The sequence below is a fragment of the Lactuca sativa genome, chromosome 3 (assembly GCF_002870075.4).
Source record: "Lactuca sativa cultivar Salinas chromosome 3, Lsat_Salinas_v11, whole genome shotgun sequence".
NCBI classification, from domain to species: Eukaryota; Viridiplantae; Streptophyta; class Magnoliopsida; order Asterales; family Asteraceae; genus Lactuca; species Lactuca sativa.
The window spans coordinates 38,311,309-38,338,353 of NC_056625.2; the positions used below are offsets into that span (position 1 = coordinate 38,311,309).

Below are 27,045 nucleotides of genomic sequence, written 5' to 3' on the forward strand. Positions count from 1 at the left end.
TTCATTCTTGACTTCGTTGAATAATTCATTGTTTTTTTCGTACCACTCCTTCAACAGCATACTATCTGGAAAATTTTCCATTCCAACTTTCAAAGCCATTTGTATAGTCTTTTTTCGGACAAAATTATTCCATAGCTATGCTCGATAATAGTCGCATAAGCCTGAAAATGGTAGATCAAATTATGAGTGCCAAAATTCAAATAGAATTAGTTGTCAACAGAATAATTTTACCTATTACTTTTAACTTTTACCTTAAAAATACACATCTACTTCAATGTTTATAAATATAACATATTTTTTATTATAAGTTTATGTCTTACCTCCTCATCCCCGTAATCTCGCTTAAGACCATCCAACATTTCATTTTCATCCATAATTTCATCATCAACATAAACATCTTCAAAGTCCTCCTGTAGTTTCCTTCCAAACCCTCCCATACTAATCTCCAACTTCTCTATTTTTTCAAGAACATCACCCATAACATGTCGGACAAACAATACCCTTTTCATTAACTTCACGTTTGAGAACTTCATGTTATACACATACACCAGCTACATCACAAAAAAATGTAGATTTATTAATTTAATATATATAATTCAATATACATTAAAGTATAAATCTACTTAAGACAATAAGATTACCGTCAAAACGAGTATAGGTCCACTATAATAGCATGTCTTATCATCCCTTCTCCACAACTGTTTTCTGCTAACCAAACAATCTAGAATATACTTACACCAATCAATCTTCGAGAAGTCTTTCACAAACACCAACTTATTTACAACATTTATTTGATTTGTACCACTCAATGTTGATTCCATATGTGTTAATGGAAAGGGTAAGGAAATTCAGCCTAAACAGAAGATTGTCTTGCTTTGTGTTTTTTTTCTCTTCAGGTATTTTTTTTTCACCATTAAACCTTTTTTCATATTGATTTTTCCATTCTTGCAAAATTTCATTGTCTTTTTCACAACTAGGCATGTTCATGAAGTTTTCCCCATCATTTGGTCACCCCAACATATCATGCACCGTCTCTTTGGTAATTGTAATCACATTATTTTTTAGAACTAGATGGCTACTTTGTGGATCATAGTGATCTAAGAGATAGTAGTTAAGTAACCCCATAATAGTGTCCATGTCCATATTCAGAAGTGATCCAAAACCCATAGACACATTCCCATTTTTTTATGCAGGGGACATCACTTTCACAGCTGCACTAACCCTTCCAAGATTCATTCTAGTTGCAAGTTTTCTTAAACCTTCTGGATGCTCCTTACTAACTTTTCTAACCTTGCCCTCCATCTTTTTCACATTCACATTCTCATATTCTTTTTTCCCATTTTTTCTCTTTGGAGATTGCTTTGACTGTGGATCATTCACTACCTTTTTACCTTTACCAACAACTTCCTTAACTTCCACATTCATACCAATTTCTAACTTTTCATTTTTTCTCTTTGATCCACTCATACTCTCCACAAGTAATTCATTCAAACTGCTTGTTTTTTTTTCTTTTCATGCCTTGCTTCTACAGAATTATTCTTATCCTTTTTAGGTGTTGTTCTTGCAGAATACTTCATTTTTACCCTTTTTACACTAGTACCATCAATATTAATCGTCTCATGTTCACTTTGGTAGCAACTGTTGAATCACATAAACATACTTAGTTATGCTCCACTCATTATTACACAATAATTATTTAATAACCCATTAACTGTTATTTAAATATATAATAGAAGTTTTATCAATCAGTTTGTTAGAACATTTAATTGTATACTAATTCTAACAAACTTATATATTATACAATTACAAGTTCTAATTGTATACTAATTCTAACATAATTATATATTATAAATCAGTATGTTAGAACACTTAATTGTACAATAATTCTAACAGAATTATATATTATACAATTACAAGTTTTACTGGACCTAATAAGAAAATAAACCAAATTAAGAAATTACCTGAATGTCCAGAAGCTATATTATCTTTTCTAGGTTCTGATCTTGAAGAATTTTTCCTGTTTACCTTTATTTCACTTGATCCAACAATATTAATATGAATCTGTTCACCTTGTTCACCAACTGCTTCATCAAATAAAAACATATAGTTATTTTCAAATTATTTTAACAAAATATTTTTTTTTCAAAAATAAATTATAAGTGAATAAAATATACAATTAATATAACTCATTCTGATAGAATGATAAAATGTACATTAATTCTTAAAGGATACCATATATTAACATTATAACATATTCTAAAATAATTTTGTATTATAAATCATAAACTAAATACAGAAAACTACCTCTAGGTGGAGAAATGATCTTGTCTTGTACAGGTGTTTATCTTGTACAATATTTCCTTTTGATAATTTTTTTCACTTGTAGTAACAACATTAATAGGCTCTTGCTCAGCGTGGGCAACAATTGATGAATCAAAGAAATACATTTACTTAGTAATATTTTCCAAAATAATGATCCATAATTCAACCACATACAATAATATGTATGTTTTGATTCCGACAGAATGCGATACATTTACGATCACTTATTCTTAAAGAATTGAAAGTCAAATACAAATTATGGAAGTCATAACATAACCAATAAAAAAAAAACCCCAAAGTCACAGCCATGAAACATAACAAAAACTGACTTTATGTTCTTCAAAAATACATAACAAAACCACAATCACATCCCTTGTTATTACATAACCACAATCACATCCCCTATTATTCAAACATTCTAAAAGATTTTTTGTTTTCAATTTGACAAAACTCTAATAAAAAAAATTACGCCTCTTTGGCATATATTTTATCAACTTTGTTCTATACAACTTCAAAAACACATACAAATACTACATTGTTCAAACATTCAAACAAAATTTTAAGGATTCAACCGAAAATAAAAAAACAAAAATTACCTCTAGGGGGAGAAACGAAATCATCATCGTCTTCATCTAGATTCAACACCATTGCTGGTGTGTTCTTAAATTTCGTCTTGAAAGCACTCGACCTTGTACTCCTCATTCTACTCCAATTTTTCTTCTTCGAAATATCGTAATGCAACTTCAGTAAACAACTCTTAGAGAATCGATTATTATAATACAAAACAAGAACATAATCTACCGATTTTTTGTTGATTCTAGTAAATACTCTTTGATTTTGTGTTCCGATAGAAATGGTACTTGAATCCGGGTTCATGCAATGTTCTTGGGATTATGCAGTCAGTTGAGATCAATATAGGTAGTTTCCTATTTGAATGGTGATGAGAAATGTACACAAATACCCTTATGCACCCGGTTTCATTTAATGTGATGATTTTTTATTTTATTTATATTAATTTAATATTATTCAATTTGTATTAAAAATTAAAAAATTGATTGGCTCACGTTTAATCCTACATCCATACAATAATTACTTTGAATACAATAACCTAAGCCTTTGATGAATATACCTACATATTTAAAGGTGGGATAAGACCAAACATTCAAACTAAGTAATTAATCGAGAGGAAAGATATTTGGTGAATATATCTACATATTTGAAGGTGTGATAAGACTAAACATTCAAACTAAGTAATTAATCGAGAGGAAAGATATTTGGTGAATATATCTACATATTGGGATAACGAAGGAACGTGAAGCACACACGAATCTCAACAATAGCAACTTTGTTACAGACAAAAAGTGAATATTAATTGTTCTCATATATTAGACCGTATTAAAAAAAAAAAAAAAAAAAAAAAAAACAACTCTCACATTGTTACAATATACAATTGTGGGCTTTAGATATTGTAGAGAGAATCTCATGGAAAAGATTACAAAGCTACCGTGTCTCGGAAACATCACAATATTCAACATCATAAGAGGAAATTGTCACTAAAATATACACAACTGCCATAAATGGATCAATGTCTGTAATGGCATCCCTCTCTCATCATCATCATCGGTTAATCTGGAAGGCATAAATCTTTAAGACCAAGATCTAACGTGTCATGTAGATACCACAACATCCGTTTACGATCTCCAAAGTGAGGCTCCTATCGGATCATGCATATATAGACATATACATAAAAGCCAAATCCAAAATAGGGTGCTCTGATTTACATACATTTGGACATAATCCCATCTTTTGCAATGTGGTTGGTAGGGTTGAGTAAAAACCGAACCACAAACCGCAAAAACCGAAACTGAAAAACTGAAACCGAAATGAAAACTGACGGTACGGTTTTTAGCTTTGCAAAAAACCAAAAATGTTCGGTGCGGTGCGGTTTCTAGTCTTGCAAAAACCGCAAAAAAAAAACCGTACCGAATATATATATATATATATATATATATATATATATATATTAAGTATTGATATTTATAAAAACGAAGAACTCATGACAATTAAAATTTCTATAAATATAAATATTTATCTTATCAGAGGATGATTGTATATTTTTAAGTATATATATAGTGATATTTACAAGAACACATAATGTTTATATAACATTTTAATATTAAGAGTATTAGTGATGATAATATCATTTTTATGAATATATTAATTGATATTATCGTATGTACCTGTGAAAAAAATATTATATTTAATTCGTATTATATTCAAACATTAGAAGCATGTTGGATGAGTTGTTATGTTATTTAATTTCAAACCAAGATGTGGTGGCATCGGTTCATCTCCAAGATATCATTTGGACTTTAAATTTGTCAGCCTTATAAGAGTATCCTTTATCGTATTTGAGATAAAAGTTTCACTATTCTCACATTTCATATAAGAGAGTCAAGTCTATGGTTTTTAACCCACATCTTTGAGGAGTCGCACATTGTTGGGGATGAAAAATTTGGCGCTCCTCATCTCTACATAGTTTCTCAAAAAATGATTAACACTTCTCATCCGAATCAAAGTAACTCGTTGAGTTACCTGAGTTTTAGTAAAAAGACAAAACAAAAACAAAATAAAAAAACTGACAAAAAACCAAACCGCAAAAACCCGAAAAAAAAACCGTAAAAACCGAACTCCATAAAAACCGAACGGTGCGGTTTCTAAACTTCAAAAAACGGAAATTGCGGTTTTCGGTTCGGTTTTGGCCAAAAACCGTACCAAACCGCACCATGCTCACCCCTAGTTGGTACATTAAGGCTTATGATACCTTTATGAGCTTGTTGGGTTATTTTCTACAAATCCTTGTGAGATAATCACACATCTGGGCTCTAACCAAGTACATCAAAAAAAATTCCGTAACTAATAGGTTTCTAAATGGAAACGTAGGAGAGTTTTTCAAAAATTCGTATACATGTTGGTTTTAAATCCATTCAAGTTGATATTTTCATGTAGTGGACCCTCACAACAGATATCTATAATTTTTGGTCAAAAGTTGTTTTTTTTTTTTTTTTTTTTTTTTCTAGAAACAACTCAAATTCATGCATCTATGATGTTGATTAATACTGTTTTTTTCTTAATGATGTTTCGAAATTGTTCAAAATCACAAGGTGTAAAACCTTCCAATTTGTGGATAGGAGCAATGGAACATAGATATACCGAGTCAACTTTATCGCAATTATTGTGACACTAGTCAATTACGTATTCTTTTATTCTGGAATGCTTAAGATTCACATGCAGTCAACATTCTCCTTCACCACATGACATCACATTTACAAATTATATTAAGTTGAAAATTATATACAATGTATCCACAGATTCCATACAAACTCCTGAAAAAACTTTTCAAAAAAAAAAAAAAAAAACATTCACGTCAACTTATAAATAAAAGATTTTGAAGTCTCTTACAATAAAACAATTATTTATGCAACAAAGTTGGTATATATTTTCACCAATTTATACAGACATTGTTTCACAACTTATTACCAATTTATGTACCAAACCCACAAAGAAAAGTTTCTTTGGAAATTTTTTGAAGAAGCTTCTTGTTTTTGCAGTTTTGCTGACATGGTCAACATGTTCAACCAAATTAAAGGCAGTTTTCTGATTCCGTTTAAAACTAATATAAAGTACAAAAAAAAAAAAAAAAAAAAAAAAACCTCACATCTAGGCAAGAAAAGAAACTATTCATTTCATAATCTATATATGATGATATATCCCACAAAACTGTCTTAAAACTTTCCAATTCCAATTCCAATCAAATCAATACCCCAAAAATTCAGATGCAAAACGAAGCAGCCTTTCCAAAGTACTTGGAGCAAATTTCCTTGCAAACATATAACACATCAAAGACGGCTTATCATTATAAACACATTCCCGACCTTCATGAAGTTTCTTCATAAATTCCTCATTAATATCCATCGCCCCAAAAGTCGCAGGGTGGGGCCCACCCCTGGACCAGTCAACCCAAGTCAAACTCCTGTTTGCAAGGAGTTTCGGTGCTTGGATTGTTAACAAAGTTGGAAAATAATGCTCATCAACATAACAAGCCGGCCTACAAAACTGGAGGAATTTTGGGTAAAATGTGACATCGGATATGATAATGGATGCGAGTTTTCGGTTGACTTCAAACCATTGAGAGCCTTTTCTCCATTGGGAAATGTTGACTTCGGGCAGCATGTTGGGGTTGTAGCGGCCCCGCCCGAATGGGCCCGGGTCATCAAAGGCGCCCATGAAACTGTATTTGGATCGTGTTATGTAACGATATGTTATGGTGAAGTTGTAGAGTGGAATGCATGATTCCGATACAAGAATGAAGTATTCGTTTGAGATGTCCAGAAGTGCGTTGGCTAGGAGTCTCCTTTCTGCATCACACATGCTCATTCTACCCCATTCCGCTATCTGCAACAGGGGCAATATCGTCTTTTCTCAGGATAAATGATGTTTAAAAGGTATATCAGAAAATGATGATGGCACAGAATGACTTAATGGGTTAAGTTACCTATTTACCCTTCTTCTATTTTCCTCCCAACTTCTCTCATAGGTGAATATTGTTACAATTGATAGATATTGTGAGATTTTACTTTTTGGAATGTAAGGGTAAAATGGTCATTTAGTCTCATTCAGATGGTTTATTTAGCAAAGAAACCTTATGTATATAGTATATACAACACTTTATCCAAACAGATGTTCATTACCCATTCAGCCACTTTTCCCACACACGATTTGATGAGAAACAAGAAAGAAACAGCTCCTTAAGTGGAAATGAAAAATATATATGAGGGTAAATTTGTAAAATGTTAGGACTTAATTGGGGGAAGCCTCAATTCTGTGTTTTTCACTATTAAGTCATTCTTTCTGCATTAACTCAAAAAGAAACATCCAGATATAGCTAACTTAAGTTAAAGGGTGTTTCTTTTTCTACTTAACATATAAAGAACGTCTTAATAGGTTAAGTTATTATTGGGTTATTACAAGGGTTAATGTGGATAATAATCATAATAATTGATCTATATGATATTTCCTATAGATTTGCACATCTTTTTATGGTAATACTTAAGTAGTCATAAAACTACAAGTCTTTAAAGCAACTATCTCATAAACATGAATACATTAAAGCTAAAAGATAACAAGAAACAAGAAGCAGGGCTCAACATACCTGACTTGGTATCTGTCTCTGATAAAAAACAGATGTTGATGGAAAACGAGCTTGAAATGATGGAAGTGAATGAATGTAAATAGAATAAAGACTGTTGTGCCCCTTAAAGAACCTCTCCCACAAAGGAGCCAATGGTAATGGGCCTTTAGTCAAGAACATAAAGGCAATCTTTGGGACTCTTGCAAATGGATACTTTTTTAACTGTGGAACAAATGAAGCTCTCCAAAATAGCTCTTTATCACTCATTGTGTGGACAAGATTCGAAGGAGGTGTGATCCAATGGTCAAGATTGTTCTTTGGTTGTACTTGTATACATGGTTGCAACATGGGGATTGCTGATGTCACTGTTGTTACTACTCCGGTTTTACGGATCATATATATACTAAATAATGATATGGCAAAACATAAAAGTAGAAATAAAGCAAGTAATTGAACAAGTCTTTGTGGTAAAGCCCTAGATTGGTTTGACCTACTTATAACTGTTGTAGGAGGATCTTTTCCTTCCTCCATTGATAATAATAATAATAAAAATCAAAATTTGTATCTTATAACACAAAACTATGAGATTTTGGTTGTGGGTATGTTGCTTTATGGCTCATAAAGTCCTTTAAGAGCCTTCTTGCACCCTGAAATAGAAATCACAACGAGTTAAAGATTATATCTTTGATATCAGTTATCAAAATAAAATAGAAAATCCAAGAAATGTGAAAATTATCACAAGAATATAAAGATGGAAGTGTTTTCTAAAATGATACAGTTGAAACCCTGTCAATCTCATCAAAAGAGGATACACCCATCTACAAATCGATGATAACAATGGGTTTTAGGGAAAAAAGGAAAAAGTTGGCAGAAGGTAAAAAGGATTGAAGGACAAAATTCTTCAAACCCCTTGTAGCAATTTGAGATCTCAAAACAACGAAAAAGTTGTATCGGGAAACGAAAAAACTTCAGTTTTTCGTAATAATTAAAGGATTGTCAAATCTATGGGAGTTGATAATTACCAGGACGCATCTAACACGAAGGCTTTAAAGACGAATATCATCAAAACCAATCAATATGCATAAAACAGCAGAAACCCAATTACAAATTGATATCATATAACATGGGTGATTGAGATAAGTATCAAAAAGACTCCTAATAACGAAACTAATTGAAAGATCTAGAACAAACTGATTGAGTAAAAAAGGGGGAAAACATTGAAGTAGAACATACCATGAACTGGTGAGAAAAAGAGAGCATCCAACAACAATAACTAGTGATATCGCAGCTGATATTTGACCCGATACTTTTATTGATTAATTGAGAAAAGGACTTTGCACTTGGTGTGTCTGTATCTGATAGAGAAAGATATATAGAAATGAATCCAGGAGTGTGGGAGTAAATATAGGCGACAAAGAATACAAGAATGGGGAAGTGCGAAACGTATGAAAGAGCGAAGAGATCTATGTAATGGTGGTCTGGTTCGTGTGATTTTGTTTTAGAATTGCTTACACAATGTTAGAGAGAGAGAGAGAGAGAGAGAGAGAGAGAGATGGCTTTTATGGCGTGAACACTGGGCAGCAGTTTCTTTTTTTCTTTAATAAATTTTCTTTTTGTCTTTGGATTAAATTATTGTACGTTTTTTCAAGGAATTTATTGTTATAAAACTAGTCAAGACACATGTGTAATAACCTATAATGTATTCCCATATTAGAGTTATATGATATAATATAATATAATATAATATAATGTATTCCCGTATTAGAGTTATATAATATGGGTATTTAATTAATAACTAAATTGACAAAATTTGAAAAAGTTCAACCCATTTTAAGTATATTGAACTGTTTGTGGGTAAAAGCCTCTTCATTAAATGAAGATTGACCGTATAAATTGTAATTTTTGTCTGGTAAAATTATGTTCACCGGTTGCATATATATACACGTTCGCTTTTTTTTTTTTTTTTTTTTTTCCTTTTTTAGTAAAGTACCTGTAGATATTAGTTTCAAAATGACTTTTGAAGTAAAAGAGTAGAGCATATGTCGACAATGCGCAAACAAAATAAAGTGGGTTCCTCCAATTTGATTGTTTATCACTTTATTGTGATTTCGTGATTGATGATTGTTTGATAGTAGGGAAACAAGTTCCGAGACAGTGTAATCAAGGTGAGGTCAACAATTGTTTTTCACCAAGGTCAACAATTGTTTTTATTAGCATTTTTTATTTTTATATACATAATCACTGTTACATAACCATGAATGTTTGTATATCTTTATCTTTTTCTTTAAGTTATTTGTGAATGATTTTGCATATACATTGTTGCCATTGTTTAAGGTGTTAGGAATTCCTAATTCAAGTAGGACACAAAAGGAAGATCAATTCAGGAGGGCTCGTAGAAAGTTGTTTTCCAGTCTTATTCTACAAGTTTGGTAGTCTAGGCCTATAAATAAATTCATAGAATCAAGTTATGATCTATGTGTAATCAAATTGAATTTTTGAGTAATATTTTCTCAATAAAATTGAAGAGTTGTTCCATATGTTTTGTTTTTCTGATTTGAATTGGTATCAGAGCCCATAAACAAAAAAATTCAGCGATAGAAACAAGTGGTCATCAGGTGGTACTCGAAAAAAGTTGTTGTCGATATAAACCTTCTGTAGACAAAGGTTTCTGTAAACGAGTTGATACAAGTGCAACAATCGATTTCAACAATCGATCATTTTTCTGTTTTACAAGAGGTCTTAATTGAACGACTGATCTTCAGTTGTCAACAATCACAAATTGAAGAATTGTCGATCAAACAGTTTTCATCGGTTTTCATTTTGAATTAAGTGAACTGCAAAATCACTAAGTGTAATCGATGAATTGGAATCGACTTAATCGTTTTTGGAGTAATCGTTTCTGGTTTGGAGTAATTGATCAAACATTAGATCGATAGAACAATGTTCAAAACAGTGCTAAGTTTTTTTTCTCTGTTCACGATTGAGTTGATTTGAATAGTATTTGTCGATTGAACTTAATTAGTTTGAAATTGATTAATCAACAATTGATCCCGTTTTTCTACCTTGATCTTGAAAGAAGAGTACTTTCAATCTCTCTGATTTCGAGTTTTTCTTTTCTAATTTGAGTAATCACCATGACGGGTGATACCTTAAATTTAGTCATCAACAAGTACTACAACTTTCCTTTAGGCTCCATCGGCTAGTTCGGACTTTATTTTTAGACCTTATTTTTATATGATTTAATGATTTTGCAAAAATGATAACTCTCTTGTTCGGACTACGATTTTGGTGTTCCTTTTACCAAAATTCTTATCTTAAATAATACTACAAATTTTATTTTGGTGACTTTATCCAAAAGTCAACCATTTTCTTCGTACATTTTACTTTTTGACGTTAATAATTTTTAATTACGTGGTTGATTTTTGTATCTCATAAAATTCATATCCCCTTCATATGAACTCGGATTTCTACGAAATTTATATTTTGGGCTTCACGCCAACGTATACTTTATATATATATATATATATATATATATATATATATATATATATATATATATATATATATATATATATATATATATATATATATATATGTTTTGGCGCACTTATTTTTACGATTCGACTGAGCGCACACAACTATAGATTATCGTATTCAAGGATTTTAATTCTAATAATTTTTACTTATTATGTGTATCGTGAATTTGTGGGCGTAACAATATGTTTTCAAAATTGGCCTAGGTCCAAAAATGTTCCTATTGATATTGAGGAAAGTTTTGAAGCTCTTGAAAATTATGAAGTCGGTATGACTTTGCTTTTATAAGTTTTGTAATTTCATGTTTTATTCAATCTATTGTATAGTTTTTGTTGTTTCAGAAGTAAATGACTTGCCTCAAGCTATATCCGCTCTTACTATGGATATTAAAGTTTTAAAAAGGTAAATTTTTATATTTACTGTTTTTGTGCTTTAAAATGTTGTTTATATGCAGTTTTTTTTTGTGATTTTTTTATTATTGTTAATTGGTGATTTTATGTTGTTTTTGTGTAGATTTTATTGATGTTTTATCAAGTTTGTTATGATGCTTTGTGTAGTTTTTTTGGGTAGTTTTTGCTTGTTTTTAGTTGTTTTGTGCAGTTTTTATGTGTTTGTGTTGTTTTTTAGTTGTTTTGTGTGTTTGTGTTGTTTTGTTTCTTACTTGTAATAATTTTTTTTTTTCAGGTTTGATGTTGATTTTGAGATGAGTTTGGTGTTCTTTTTTGTTTTGTTGAAGGGACTATGGATGTTTTTTGTATTATGAAACTACGTTAAACACTTTTAAATTGTCTCTTGTTGAACTATTTTATTTTGGATGATTTTGTTTTGAATGAATATTTTAAAATTGACTTAAATGTTACTTGTATTTTTGGTTTAATGTGGTTCTTTATGTTTAGCGGGTAACCGTAAACCGAACCGTGGTTACCTGCCTTCACATGGTCCAGTTCAGTTCAGGTTTTTTAGCAATACGGTTCAGTTTTGGTTAGTACAAGTAAGGTACCCGCCACGTGATCATGGTTCACAAATTTATTACTATCCCAGCCGAACCGCCCTGTGAACGCCCCTACTAAATACTTCATATCTATGTGTAAGATAAAAGTAACTATGCACTCACTTGATAAAAATGGATGCCTCAGAATTTGGGCAGAACTTCGCCTTAGTAATTTAGCTTTTCCTCTGACGTGACAGAGATTTTTCCTAAAAAAAATCCAGAAATTTCTTTGGCAGAACTCTAACCTGATAGCTACTAGTTGTTGGGCAATTAGGGACCTCAAAACTAACCAAAATACCCTAAACACTAAGAGTTTTTTGGAGGTGTGAGGGAAGAACGAACACTTAGAAGATATTTATAGGCAATTTTGAGCATAGACGCTGTAACACCCGGATTCGCCAGGTAAATTCTTGCAATTATTTCATTTGATTTTGGACCAAACGAGAGTACGTTGGGCATACTCAAGGTACGCACGGCGTACTCCCTCTGCATGCGCACAGGTCGAGATAACCCCTACGTACACTGGGCGTACCCATACATCACATGACGTACTCAAACCAGGGGCAAACCATAATTTTTAGTGTTTGCACCCTATTTAAGCTTATTAAGTCCTTCAAGTTCATCACCTTTTCAGCCTCCATTGTCTCTTGAGTTATATCTCAAAACCCTAATCCATTTCCCCTAAAGTTTGAGCTTGTGTGTGTGTGTTTTTGGTGTGTATGGTGCTTAGAGAAGAAGAAGAAAAATAAGAGTTATGAAGGAGCATTGGATCAAAAAGAGCTTGTGGATCTAGTGGCTTCTCATCATTTCTAGCTTGTTGAAGGTAAAAAAAGCTTCTACATTGATGACTCTGTGTGTTAGTTTGTAGTTGGGCTTATTTCATCATAAAATTGTCCTTGAGTTATTTCTTGAGAGTATGAGCTACTCCAGAAGGTTATAATCATAGATCCTAGTGTTTCTAACATCCTTTAAGCATAAAAATGGAGTCTTGATGGAGTAAGTTCAATCATACAAGGATTGAAGGTGGTTTCATGAGGATAATGTGGTTTAATCCAAGATTTGCCCCCATTAAGACATGCAAAAGCATAAAGTTGGCAACTTTATGGCTTAATACATTTAAAGAAACCTAGATCTAAAATTTGGATGTTGGTTCTTAATTGATTAAGACCATAGAAGAGGTTTTGGCCAACTGAAGAGTACGCCGGGCGTACCTTGGGGTATGTTGTGCATATGCCTCTGAAGTCCCGACGGAGCAAGGAATATAAATATGTTGGGCGTACTCACCAGAGTGGGCTTGGGTTTATTTGGTCCGTGTGGGACTTAGGGATTTTTAAGCTCTTGTTGTGTCGTAAGCTTTTCTGTGATGAGCCTTTAAGGCTTGGGCCTATTTTGGACATAGTTTATCATTGGGCTTCGTGACCAGCAACATTTGGGCCTTGATAGGCTAGGCCCAATAAGGCATGATATAAGTGACTTTTTCCCTTTGGGCCTGGATTTAGGATTTGGACTCTCATGTTGGATTGTTGACCAAATTTCTAATTAGGGTTTTGTACTTGTGATTTAGAGAGAGGATTTCGTGAGTCAACTGCTTGAGTGTGATTTGATACCTTTAATATGAGGTGAGTTTCCTTCACTATATCCATAGGTCGAAGGCACCAATGCCGACCCATTAGTTTATGATGTAGTATGATGATTGTCTTTGTGACAATTGTTTGGTATGGAGTATTTTGAGGGAACTCACTAAACTTTGTGCTTACGGTTTTCAGTTTATGTTTCAGGTACTTCTAGCTCAAAGGGGAAGGGCCCGGCCTGATCGTATGTTTTGAGTGAATTTAAAAACAAAAATTTTATCTGTATTTTTGGGTTGTTACAAGTTGGTATCAGAGCCTTAGTTTGAGGGATTCGGGCATACTCCCGGGTGTGCCTGAACTCAAAACGAGGATTTGGTATATTTTCCATAAAAAGAAACATTTTAATTAAGGGATTTTAATAAGAGAAAAGGGGTGCGATGCATGCAATCAGTCGAGCTCAAGTAAGTATTTCCAAAATACCCATACATGTTATATGTTTTATGCTATGATATGAGAATTTCATGATGGATTAGGGGCTAAGGATCTGCTCAGGATTGCATGATATAATACTAGGAGAGATGCTTTTATGTGCCTATTTGTATGAGCTTATAGATTTGCATGCTAGTATCAAATCAGTTATTTGATAGGATGGCATGTATAGGTTATGTTCTGATTTGAGTTGCTTGATGCTCGAATGTTACATGATTTGTGCTTTAGGAAATTCTATTGGTACCAACTAACTAGTCGGTGAATGCATTAGGTTACATATTATTGAGATTGGATAATTTTAGAAGGATAGGTTTAACTCTATTGCGTAACTCTTGTTTGAGTCAAACTGTTGTAGTGTGGGACCTTTCATTCGAAGAATTATCTAGTACCGATAGTATGTAATTGTGTTCATGTGGTAGCTAGATGGTATTAGTAGAAGTTCCTTCTGCAGCTGATAGTAGAAAGGGGTAAGGAAGGGAACCCTAAGTAGTCCCTGGGAGATGTATTGGTTTGTAGAACGCCTTATAGTATGAGGAGTGTGCTAGATGGGAATGAGTGGCGTGGAGGACTCTGGGTAGTCCTGGAGGAGCGTATAAATAGGTCTGGAAGGTAGTACTGGTCAGATACTACTGGAATCACATGATTTATACTCGAGACCAGGAATACCGTAATGAATCTAGGGAGCTCAAGAGTGTGAACCTTCTCAAGTGTTTACTAATTTTTTATGTGGTTATATTTCAGTATGGCGGTGACACGTCATGGAGTAGTGGGTTCAGGATATAGATCTGGATCTAGTTCGGGTACGGGCACCAAACCAATTGATGAGAGGCTACGCGAGTTCATTACATCAGAGGTCACTAGAGGCATCATTGATGCGACCTCGGTGATGTTCGAGTCGATCAAGGAGGGTATCATCGAGCTAATGGAGGATCGCATTTGGATCTTCAGGGTCGATTGGGCTTCTATCCACTCTAGGACCCACACTCTCTCTTTCAAGGATTTCAGGGGATGTGGGGCACCAGATTTCTTGGGGGTGAAGGACCTCATTGCAGCCAGGCGTTGGATAACTAACATTGAGTGTGCCCAGATAGCGAGCTTCTTCCCCGAGGGGTCGAAGGTGAGGTTTGCTATAGGATGTATGAGGGAGCGAGCCAGTGATTGGTGGGAGGAGGTTGGCTATACTTTTGGAGCCCCAACTGTAACGCCCGTAGATCCGGGCTAGTCAATTTAGAGACGATAAGCATCAAAAGTGAATTTTTGATAAAAGATTATTTAGAATGAATAATCTTAACTAAGATGTAGTGGTCGTGGCATGGGTTTCGGATATATGAAGAATGCCGAATCAGAGTTATAATGAAGAAGTTATGACCTGTCGAAGTTTCGTGACAGAACCGACACGACACAGCGCGACGTAAATAGTGAATTTACGATAGAGCAATATTTGGCCTTAGCGGTCTAAACGAAAGTCGTAGAATACGTTAAACCGAGAGCGTGCATAAAAAAAGTCCAAATCTGACTTTGTATGAGGAAGTTATGATTTTTCTAAGTTTCGACTTAGCGATATGCAGCCCAAAGTTCGAATATGAGATCGGGTGATTTCTAGCCGAAACAATCTAAACGAGAATCAAAGATCTCGTCGATAGTAGTCCAACGGTAAAAAGACAGACGAAAATAGATGTCGGATGAAGAAGGTATGAGTTGATAACAGAGTTTTCCTGTCTTGGCCTACTTAAAATAAATATAATAAAAATTAAAGTCAAAATTAGCCGACGGAGTCTAAACGAGAGTTGTAGAGCATAATCTCACCTATGTGTGGATAAAAAGAACGTCGAAAACGGAGCTCGTATACGAAAGTTATGAATTTCTGAAGTTCGGGGCGCGAACCTCAACATTGTGTCAGAGTTCACGACGTGAAAAGGGGTTCACGACGTGAACTCAGTGCTAATGTCTTCTGGAGCATGACAGACTGAACATCACGACTACGCACCTGATGACGTCCAAGGTCATGACGTGAAATCTGAAATTTCAGCCCTATAAATAGAAACCGAAGGCAGTTGGATTTGGTTGCTAATTTATCAACCTCTCTCCTACTCTACTCATCTTTAAGCCTTCTTTTAACCCCCGAAGCCCCGGTACCATCCCCGATACCCGAAGCGAGTCCCGACGGTCCGAAGATCCCGAGAAGAAAAGAGTTTCAAGCCGAAGCTCTGCCCACGAGAAGCCCGGTGTGTGAAGATACCCCGGTTTCATCGAAGAATACTACTTTACAAGCCGTAGTGTTGTCCGAGCATCATCTAATCAAGTGAGTGTGTAGTTACTTTGTTCTAACACATAAATATGAAGTGTTTGCTATGAAATACGTGCTATGTGTTATATATTGTTTGTTTATTTGATATGGGTATGGATTTGATGTTTTATATAGGTTTTAAATGATTAAAACTGTATGTGTATTTTATATCTACAAGATAAATGTTGGGTAGAACATGGGTAGATGAAATAGTTGATGTGAGATGAAAATGCTATGAGTGAACCCTGGCACCTATGAGACGTAGTTCCTATTGTATAAACCCTGGCGATTATTCGACGTAGTGCCTATTGTATAAACCCTGGTGACTATGAGACGTTGTGCCTATCGTATAAACCCTGGCGACTATGGGACGTAGTGCCTATTGTATAAACCCTGGTGACTATGAGACGTAGTGCCTATTGTATAAACCCTGGAGACTATGAGACGTAGTGCCTATTGTATAAACCCTGGCGACTATGAGACGTAGTGCCTATTGTATAAACCCTGGCGACTATGAGACGTAGTGCCTATTGTATAAACCCTGGCGACTATGTGACGTAGTGCTTGTTGTATGAACCTTGGTAGCCATGGACTTTGGATAAATTCCTTAGGTCAATCCTTAGGAATGAATGAATGAAGGATAGTTGATTCTTAGGGTAAATCCTTAAGAAATGAAGGAGATAATGGGGATGGGTAATTGGGTTGATTGTTGGATGATTGAATATAATAACTGTATTATTGTGGGTTGAAAACCCTATGTGCTCACCAGGCTCCCAAGCCCGACCCACTCAGTTTCTTTGTATCACAGGGATCAATACGAAGACATATTTCACTGAGAGATTAAAGGAGATGTAAATCATTAGTGAAAATAATGTAAGTTCTGTTTATGCTTATGTATCTGCATTGACCATGACATCCCAAATGTTTTAAAACGAATAAAATGCATTTCTTTGGAAATGATTTGATAAAGTACTTATCATGTTTTATGGGAACAAATTCCGCAACACTTTTAATAAAAGAAGTACTCTGATTTTAAAGCAAAGCATAAACAAAAATTGGTCTTTTCTAGCCGTGAAATTGGGGATGTCACACCAACCATCGAGGCCACGACTTTGGCAGATTTTGTGACCCGATTTCGAGCATAGTTTGCACCAGCTGTTGAGGTGCAACAATTAGCTAGGGAGTTTCTGGACATGAGACAGATGAATGATACTGTGGCAGAGATCATAGTCAAGTTCTGAGAGAGAGCTTTGTTGGTACCCCATTATACGACAGATGAGGAGATGATGAAGACCTGATACCATGACATGCTGAGATCTGACATCAGAGAGTTTTTTAGTTTTTCTGCCCGCCCGACTCTGGACGACATGAATGGGCATAGAATGGGCAGACGATTGGGGTTTCAGAGAAGAAACCCAAAGGGTTTCGATTCTTGGTCGAAGGCCAGCAGGGCCGGAGCCGCAATGGAAAATACGACAGGACACATGATGGGGCTTGTAGAGCGGGTGGTTTGGGCTACTACAAGTGTGGCAAGATATGGCATTTTAGCAAGGATTACACGACTACTATCATTACCACCTAACACCATATCTAATTTGCTTCCATTGCAATCAGAGGGGCCAGAAGAAGGCCAACTGCCCGAGCTTAGCATCAGGAGGCCCATTAGTAGCACATGATCCAGTGAACCTATAGATTATTGATGGCCGCCAGGGCAAGGCAGATGCGCCTGTTGTGAGGATCATGGCTTTTCAGCTGACAACCGAGGAGGCTTGTGCAGCACCAAATGCAGTGACAGATATGTATCTTCTCCTTAATGCTTTATTTATGTTGATTTCTCTGCTTATATTTATGTGTTTTGTTTAGGAGCGTTCCTTGTGAACGGTATCTCTGCCTTGATATTGTTTGATTCGGGAGCTACCTGATCTTTCGTATCTCTTATGCTTAACAAGAGGTTTGTCGATGCTCCGGGGGAGCTGGAATATCCATTAGAGGCTGAGATTGCTGATGACCGTCCTGTATGAGTATCTAAGGTTCATCGGGGTTGTGTCTTGGATTTGTTCAGCGAGCGGTATCCGGTTGACTTGGTTCCTATTCCTTTGCATGGGAGCAAGGTTATAGTGGGGATGGATTGGCTGAGCCCCAATGAGGCAGTGATTGATTGTGAATGTCAGATGGTATGTGTTCGGACCCTAAGTAGGGGAGAGGTAGTGGTCTAGGGAGAGGGCGCTCAGTGCAGGCCGGTTATATGTTCAACAGCTAGGGTCAGGCGCTATTTTTAGCAAGGTTGTTTCAGATTCATCTCCTATGTTATGGATACCCGGGATAAGGGTAAGGCGACTGTGTTGAATCTATATGCCCAAGAATCATTATGGAGTGATATTGCTAATAATATATGATCCTATAGGGTCACACCTTTATCAAGTTGGCACATTTTGTATATTTATTATTAATGTGATTATTAAAAATAATATCGATTCTTGTATTTTAATTAGGGAATAATATTGTTTTATGAAAATAATAATTATAAGAGAGTATAACTAATTATTATTTTCATATGATATGAATTAATAAGTCATGCACAACATTTTGGACTAGTTGAATTCTTTTGTCTTTTACCTAAAGACGAAGTTTATATTTTATAAACTTAGATTTTATAAAAATTAAAGAATCATCCTCTTTTCAAGAGGTATGGCCAAAAATATTAAAATATGGGGGTGCTTTTCAACCTCCATGTTTTGTCTCCCATGCTTCTAAAGGTTAGCAATTACTTTAGAGTATTTTAATGGTTAGGCCTTACCTTACATGGACTATATAAGAGATGCATGGGGCTTGCATTTTGGCTAAGAAAAACACTCTCTTCTTCCTCCTTTTTCTTCTCTAAAACCATGAGTTTTATGCCTCTACAACACTCTCTCTTTTGAAGTTAGTTTAGTGGTTTAAAAGTTTTCTTGAGTTGTATCCTTTAGTGATTATTTGAGTTAAGCACTTAAAGGGTTAAGACACTCAAGAATACAAGAAGGAACTAGCATTCCGAGTGCCTTAATCTTGATAGTGGATACTTGTAGAGAAGATCATGTTCTTTGATCTTTACATCTTCATCAACACCCCAAAACCAAGTGGGTTTAAAGGCTTCAAATGTTATCTATAAAACATCCTATGGTTGTTTTCATTTCATTCTAACCTCTACAAATAGATCCATGATGGTTTGGTTTTGTTACGAACTAAAAATAAACTTGTTATTTTTAAAGTCTTCCGTTGCCGGTTTTTGTGAAAAACAAACTTATATTTCATATCAAAACACAACAGACTGTGGATAATGTGTCGGTCGTTCGGGAATATTCGGATGTGTTCCCTGATGATTTTTCTAGAGTGCCTCCGGAGAGGCAAGTGGAGTTTCAGATTGACCTGATTCCTAGTGTTGCTCCGATAGCCAAAGCACCTTATCGGTTAGCACCTCTAGAGATGCATGAGTTGTCTGCGCAACTACAGGAGCTATTAGAAAAAGGATTCATTCAGTCGATTAGTTCTCCATGGGGAGCGTCGATCTTGTTTGGTAAGAAGAATGATAGGTCACATAGGATGTGTATTGACTACCGGGAGTTGAATAAGCTAACGGTGAAGAACTGTTATCCACCCATGAGGAGTGGTGACTTGTTTGACCAGCTTCAGGTTACATCCTGGTTTTCCAAGATTGATCTACATTTAGGTTATCATCAGATGAGGATCAGAGAGGACAATGTGCAGAAGATGAAATTCCAGACTCATTATGTCCTTTACAAGTTCGTGGTGATGCCCTTTGGGCTGACCAATGCTTCAGCCACGTTCATGGACCTCATGAACCGCATATGAAGATTGATGTTGGATCGGTATGTGATTGTGTTTATTGATGATATCTTGGTCTATTCCAAGACCCAAGAGACACATGAGGAGAATTTGAGGGATGTATTAGAGACTCTGAGGAGGGAGAGATTGTATGTGAATTTCTCTAAGTGTGAGTTCTGGTTGCACGAGGTGCAGTTTTTGGGATACCTTGTCAACCAGAATTGTATTTTGGTCGATCCAACCATGGTCGAGGCTGTGATGAGATGAGAGGTTCCGAGGTCGCCATCTGAGATTTAAAGTTTCCTTAGGTTGGTAGGTAACTATTGGAGATTCATTCAGGATTTATCCAAGGTAGCAATTCCTTTGAATCAATTGATGAAGAAGACTATCACTTTTTGTTGGGGGCCTGAGCAGCCGACAACTTTTGAGACTCTGAGACAAAGACTATGTGAGACGCCGATTCTGACCCTCCCTGAGGGTGTTGAGGATTTTGTGGTATATTGTGATGCGTCGATAATAGTTTTGGGTGCAATTCTGATGCAGATGGGTCGCGTTATTGCTTGCGCTTTGAGGTAGTTGAATCCTCATGAGGTGAACTACCCTACACATGATTTGGAGTTGGGGGCTGTGGTGTTCGCCCTCAAGATTTGCGGCATTACCTTTATGGGTTTCGTTATACTATCTACATGGATCACAAGAGCCTGAGTTATTTGATGGACCAGCCAAATTTGAACATGAGGCAATGTAGGTGGTTGGATATGGTGAAAGATTATGATTGTGAGATCCTTTATCACCCAAAGCAGGTCAGGTGGTTTCCTTTATGATAGTCGAGGGTTATTGACTCTCCATCGGAGGGTGTGGGTTCCTAATTGGGGTGGTGCGCGACAGGTTTTGATGGGGGAGGCGCACAAGTTGAGATTTTCTATTCATCCCGGGGCAACAAAGATGTATAGAGATCTCTGTCTTGATTATTGGTGGCCATGTATGAAGCGAGATGTAGTTTGGTATGTAGAGAGGTGCTTGACTTGCAGGAAAGTCAAGGCCGAACATCAGCGGCCTCATAACAAGATGCAGCCATTAGACATTACCGTATGGAAATGGGAAGAGATTACCATGGATTTCATTACGAAGTTGCCTTGGACGGCGCACATAGTGGATTTGATATGGGTCATAGTGGATCGATTGAACAAGAGCGTGCACTTCATTCCGATGCAGGAGAGCATTTCGGCAGAAAATCTGGCCGATATCTATATCAGGGAGGTTGTGGCACGACATGGGGTTCTGGTTTCTATAGTATCCGACAGGGATGCTCGATTTACTTCCAGGTTTTGGAAGAGGTTCCACGAGGAAGTAGGTACTCCTCTGCATTTCAGCACGGCCTTTCACCTGCAGACTGATGGTTAGAGCGAGCAGACCATCCAGACATCGGAGGATATGTTACGGGCATGTGTTATGGATTTCGGTGTTAGTTGGGATACATATCTTTCGTTAGCAGAATTTTCGTATAACAACAGTTATCATGCCAACATCGATCGACCTCCTTTTGAGATGCTATACTGGAGGAAGTGTAAGACCTATATATGTTTGGGCAAGGTCGGTCAGCGGATCATGGGGAGTACCGAGGTGGTACTCAAGACGACCGATATGATTCAACAGGTTTAGGGTAGAGTCCAGACAGCACAAAGTCAACATAAGAGCTATACCGACAAGCGCCAATCAGATCTAGAGCTACAAGTCGAAGATATGGTTCTCCTGAAGATGTCGCCTTGGAAATGTGTCATCCGATTAAGGAATAGGGGCCAGTTGGGCCCCAAGGATATCGGTCCTTACAGGGTTTTGGCCCGGGTGGGCCAAGTGGCTTATCATTTGGATCTTCCGGATGAGCTTAGTCAAATTCATAGTACTTTTCACGTCTCTCAGCTTCGGAAATGTTTGGTTGATGATTCCACAGTGGTTCCGTTAAAGGACATCAAAGTGGATGATCGTCTGAATTATATTGAGAGACCGGTAGCGATCCTTGACTAGAAGATGAAAACCTTGAGGAATAAGGTTGTTGAGTTGGTAAAAGTTCAGTGGCAACACTCAAGGGTTCTGAGTGGATGTAGGAGCCAGTGAAAGAAATGAAGGATCATTATCCTGAGTTATTTGTGACATTGGACTTCGAGGACGAAGTTAGATTCAAGTGGGAGAGAGTTATAATGCCTGGATTCGCCAGGTAAATTCTTGCAATTATTTCATTTGATTTTGGACCAGAAAAGAGTACGCTGGGCGTACTCAAGGTACGCATGGTGTACTCCCTCTACATGTACGGATCAGGATAACCCCTACGTATGCTGGGCGTACCCATGCATACACAAAGGGTACTCAAACCATAAGCAAACTTTAATTTTTAGGGTTTGCACCCTATTTAAGTTGAATAAGTCCTTCATGTTCATCACCTTTTCAGCCTCCATTGTCTTTTGAGTCATATCTTGAAACTCTAATTCATTTTCCCTAAAGTTTGAGCTTGTGTGTATGATTTTGGTGTGTGTGTGTATGGTGCTTAGAGAAGAAGAAGAAGAAGATTTGTGAAGGAGAATTATATAAAAAAAAGAGCTTGTGGATCCATGGGCTTCTCATCATATCTAGCTTGTTGAAGGTAAAAAGCTTCTACCTTGATGACTCCATGTGTTAGTTTGTAGTTTAGGGCTTATTTCATCATAAAATGGTCCTTGAGGTATTTCTTGAAAATATGAGCTACTCCAGTAGGTTATAATGCTAAATCCTAGTGTTTCTAAGGTCCCTTAAGCATAAAAATGGAGTCTTTATGGATTAAGTTCAATCATGTGATTGAATGTGGTTTCATGAGGATAATGTGGTTTAATCCAAGATTTGTCCCATTAAGACATGCAAAAGCATAAAGTTGGCAACTTTATGGCTTAATGCACTTTAAGAATCCTGGATCTAAAATTTAGACGTTAGGTCTTAATTGATTAAGACCATAGAAAAGGTTTTGGCCAACTAAAGCGTACGTTGGGCGTACCTAGGGGTACGTTGCGCTTACACCTCTGAAGTCCCGACGGGTACGAGGAATGTGTATGTTGGGCGTACTGATTGGTATGCTGAGCGTACTCACCAGAGTGGGCTTGGGTTTATTCGGTCCGTGTGGGACTTAGGGATTTTTGGGCTCTTGTTGGGCCGTAAGCTTTTCTATGATGGGCCTTTGAGGCTTGAGCCCAATTTGGACATAGTTTATCGTTGGGCTTCGTGACTAGCAACATTTGGACCTTGACGGGCTAGGCTCAATAAGGCAAGGAATAAGTGACTTTTTCCCTTAAGGCCAGGATTTAGGGTTTGGACTCTCAGGTTGGATTGTTGACCAACTTTCTAATTAGGGTTTTAGACTTGTGATTTAGAGAGAGGATTTTTAGAGTAAGCCCCTTGAGTGTGATTTGATACCTTCAATCTGAGGTGAGTTTCCTTTACTGTATACGTGGGTCGAAGGCACTAATGTCGACCCACTAGTTTATGATGTAGTATGATGATTGTCTTCGTAACAATTGTCAGTTATGACAGTATTTGCTTGATGACTCTGTTATTCTTTTGTTATGATATTATGTGGTAGTGGTAGGGGTAAAATAGACCCGATACCGGTTGAAATAGATCGAAGGGGATTGCAAGCACCCAAATATGCTTGACTGTATTTGATTGAAATAGACCGAAGGGGATTGCAAGTACCCAAATATGCTTGATTGTATCCGGTTGAAATAGACCGAAGGGGATTGCAAGCACCCAAATGTTTGACTATATGTTTGTTTGGTATGGGGTATTTTGAGGGAACTCACTAAGCTTTACAATTTTCACTTTATGTTTCAGGTACGTCCAGCTCGAAAGGGAAGGGCAGGGCCTGATCGCACTGCATCCACATATGGTTTTCCGTATTATGTGATTTTGGGAATTTGTACTCTGATAAAATGTTGCTATGATACACTTTCGACTGTTTTGATATGATTATCGTATGTTTTGAATGAATTTAAAAACAAAATTTTTATCTGTATTTTTGGGTTGTTATAGGCGCGCCGTACAGAGACGTGGTGCATGTCACGCATAGTCTTGGTCGGCATGCTCAGCCTATAGAAAATAGACATGTGGCGATCAGGTAGTGGGGCAACGTGGCAAAGTGAGTAGGTAAGCCTGCATCTTTAAAAATTCATATTTCAGTCATACGAACTTCGTTTTCGACGTACTTTATATCCAGACGTTTGTATTTCTGAGTACTACAAGTTTCATTTAAACTTCGTCGGCTAAATCTCAACCGATCTTAAATTTAATAGTCTACGAAGATTACACCGAAAATGACCTTGTAAAATTCATAACTTTTCATACGAACTCTATTTTCGACTATCTTTATATCGACGAACTGCTTATCACGAGATCTTCAACTCCCATTTAGATGGTTTCGGCTAAAAGTCAACCGATTTGAATTTCGATTTCTGTGTCTGCACCACTGCATCGAAACTTCGAAAATTCACAACTTCCTCATATGAAGTCAGATTTGGAAGTTCTCTATATGTACACTCCTGGTTTTATGATTTCTACAACTTTTTTTAGAGTACTTAGGATAATAAGCAATATATCAAAAATTCACTTTTTACGATACACATAGTTGCGTCGGTTTAATCGCAAAACTTCAAAGAATCATAATTTCATCATACGAAGTCGGTTTACTGAGTTTTTTATATGTACGAAATCCTTGTCACATACACTATAACTTTGTATAAAATTATTTATCTTAAATAATCTTTTATCAAAAAGTCGTTTTGTCGCTTATTATATTTTAACTGTCTAGTTCGTCGTTACGGTCGTTACACCATATATAGGTGGTATATGTATGCTTCTCTTGTGTGTCCTTGGTTGACATGGTATTTACTATATGTCATCAATTTTATGTCGGCGCAAGTTTAAAATTGCATGGAGGCTCTTAGATCCAAGTTCTTTTGGGATGATGAAGATAATCTTGATAAAATCCATCGGGTGAGTTCGGATTTTGTTATTGCTTATAAATAGAAATAAGGGTTGGCATTGGAAGTCTACAAGGTTTTAACCATGCTTTGCTCCAAAAATGGAGATAGTGATTGGACATGGAGAAAACCGCTTTATGGGTACATGTTATTAAAGTGGGGCATGTAAATTATGTATGTATTTTGGAAGGAGATCAATCTTGTGGGCATGTGATCTGGTCTAGGATTATGCTATCGTTGAATAAAATGCATGAAAAATGAATTGTCCCTCATTCCTGTTTGCGAAGATAGTTGGTGAACGATGAGGATGCTTTGTTTTGGATAGATGTTTGGGTAGGAAATATCACTTTATGTGTGTGGTTCCGTGTCGTTTTTTCGCTTGACAGAAACAAGGATTGTGAGATAAAAGATCGTTGGAGGTTAGAAGAGTGGGTATGGCATTGGCATAGAGATGTTAGGGTTGGTCTTGGATATGATCAACTTGAAGCAATGTCGATTTTGTTGGTTGAATTTCCATTTGTCTTCTCGGCTAGATACTTGGTTTTGGGACTTGAATATAGACGGTGATTTTACATTGAGTGAGATTAGAAAGCAAATCAAAGAGTTCTTGTTCTCGGATGGAAATGGGGAAACAAGGTAGAATAAACTTGTTCTACAAAAGGTGAACATTTTCTTCTAGCGTCTTTGTTTTGATCGGTTGCCTCTTGGACTGAATTCAGCTTCTAATGGTATAAATGTCCCCTTGGTTCTATGTCCTTGTTCTTTACAAACCAAATCCCTTATTCACTTGTTTTTTTTAAGTGTGAGATAGCGACGAGGACTTGGAATGTATTGTCTCGATGGTTGGAGCTTAATATTCCTATGCATGTGGGTGTCTTGGATATTACGGCTTGGGTGGAGTGGTTGCATGTGTCTTTGATAATAAAGGATATGATAGAATCCTAGAGTGTGTTTAGTTCACAAAATTCTAACAATTTAAAATTTGGATAATACCTCTGAAATAAAGCGAAAATAGTCATGTTATATCCTCCTACAAAGCCACCGAAAATACAATTTTAAGGCTTATAATCTAGATGGATGGAAATACACATATGCGATAAATGCATGAATCATACAAATAAGTATATTGATGTAAAATCACTAATTCATGGATGCACACAAACACACAATGCAATAAATGTGCAACACTCAACTCAAGGCCGACCTCCTAACAACCTCTACTTGAAATATCCACAACACACATACAATAGTGAATCCATAATTCAAACCCATGTGCGTCCAAACTGGTTGAAGTGACAAATTTTTTTTTTTTTTTTTTGGAAACAGCAAATATTATTATAAAACCCATGATTAGCAAGTGACTAAATCATGGAGAGATAAAGCAAAACAAGTTTTAGAAACAGGAAGGAAAAAACAAGTAAAAAACAAGTGAATTACAAAAAATGTTCGAAAGGTAAACAACATCATTCCGCCCAACTGCCATAACCCGAAGAGCTCCTGTACTTGTACCAATTGTAGGATGTGGAGATAATGGTATCCGCCACGTTCGTAGGAGCAGTAAAAGAGTTTTTGAACACCCTATCATTTCTGGCTAACCAGATAGACCAGATGGTACAGTATAGAATCATGCTACCATCAAAGTTAAGTATACCATTAATTTTAATACCAATGATCAAACATAACCTTTTTTTTAAAGAACTTGTCAACATATTACAGTTAATCAACCTTTTATATTTTGAAAAAAATAAGGTGGCATGGAGGACCATAACTAGAAACAAACGAAATCTATCAGTTGAGAAGTAGCAGTGTTACAGTGAATCGCGGAGGTAGTGTCCAGG

General features: G+C 36.1%; 1 protein-coding gene across 2 annotated transcripts; it reads right to left on the minus strand.

Annotated features, from left to right (window-relative positions):
- Positions 1-6,043: 6,043 nt before the first annotated feature.
- On the minus strand, positions 6,044-9,091 carry LOC111905219 (glycosyltransferase BC10). Of its 2 annotated transcripts, none has more exons than XM_023900909.3 (3): positions 8,747-9,091; positions 7,535-8,160; positions 6,044-6,777 (listed from the first exon to the last, which is right to left on the minus strand). In XM_023900909.3, the coding sequence occupies exons 2-3, from the start codon at positions 8,042-8,044 to the stop codon at positions 6,139-6,141; spliced, it is 1,149 nt and encodes a 382-aa protein (XP_023756677.1). In that variant the 5' UTR covers positions 8,045-8,160; positions 8,747-9,091; the 3' UTR covers positions 6,044-6,138. The 2 variants fall into 2 exon arrangements, with proteins under 2 accessions (XP_023756677.1, XP_023756678.1); XM_023900910.3 differs by lacking the exon at positions 8,747-9,091 and adding an exon at positions 8,536-8,739.
- Positions 9,092-27,045: the final 17,954 nt, after the last annotated feature.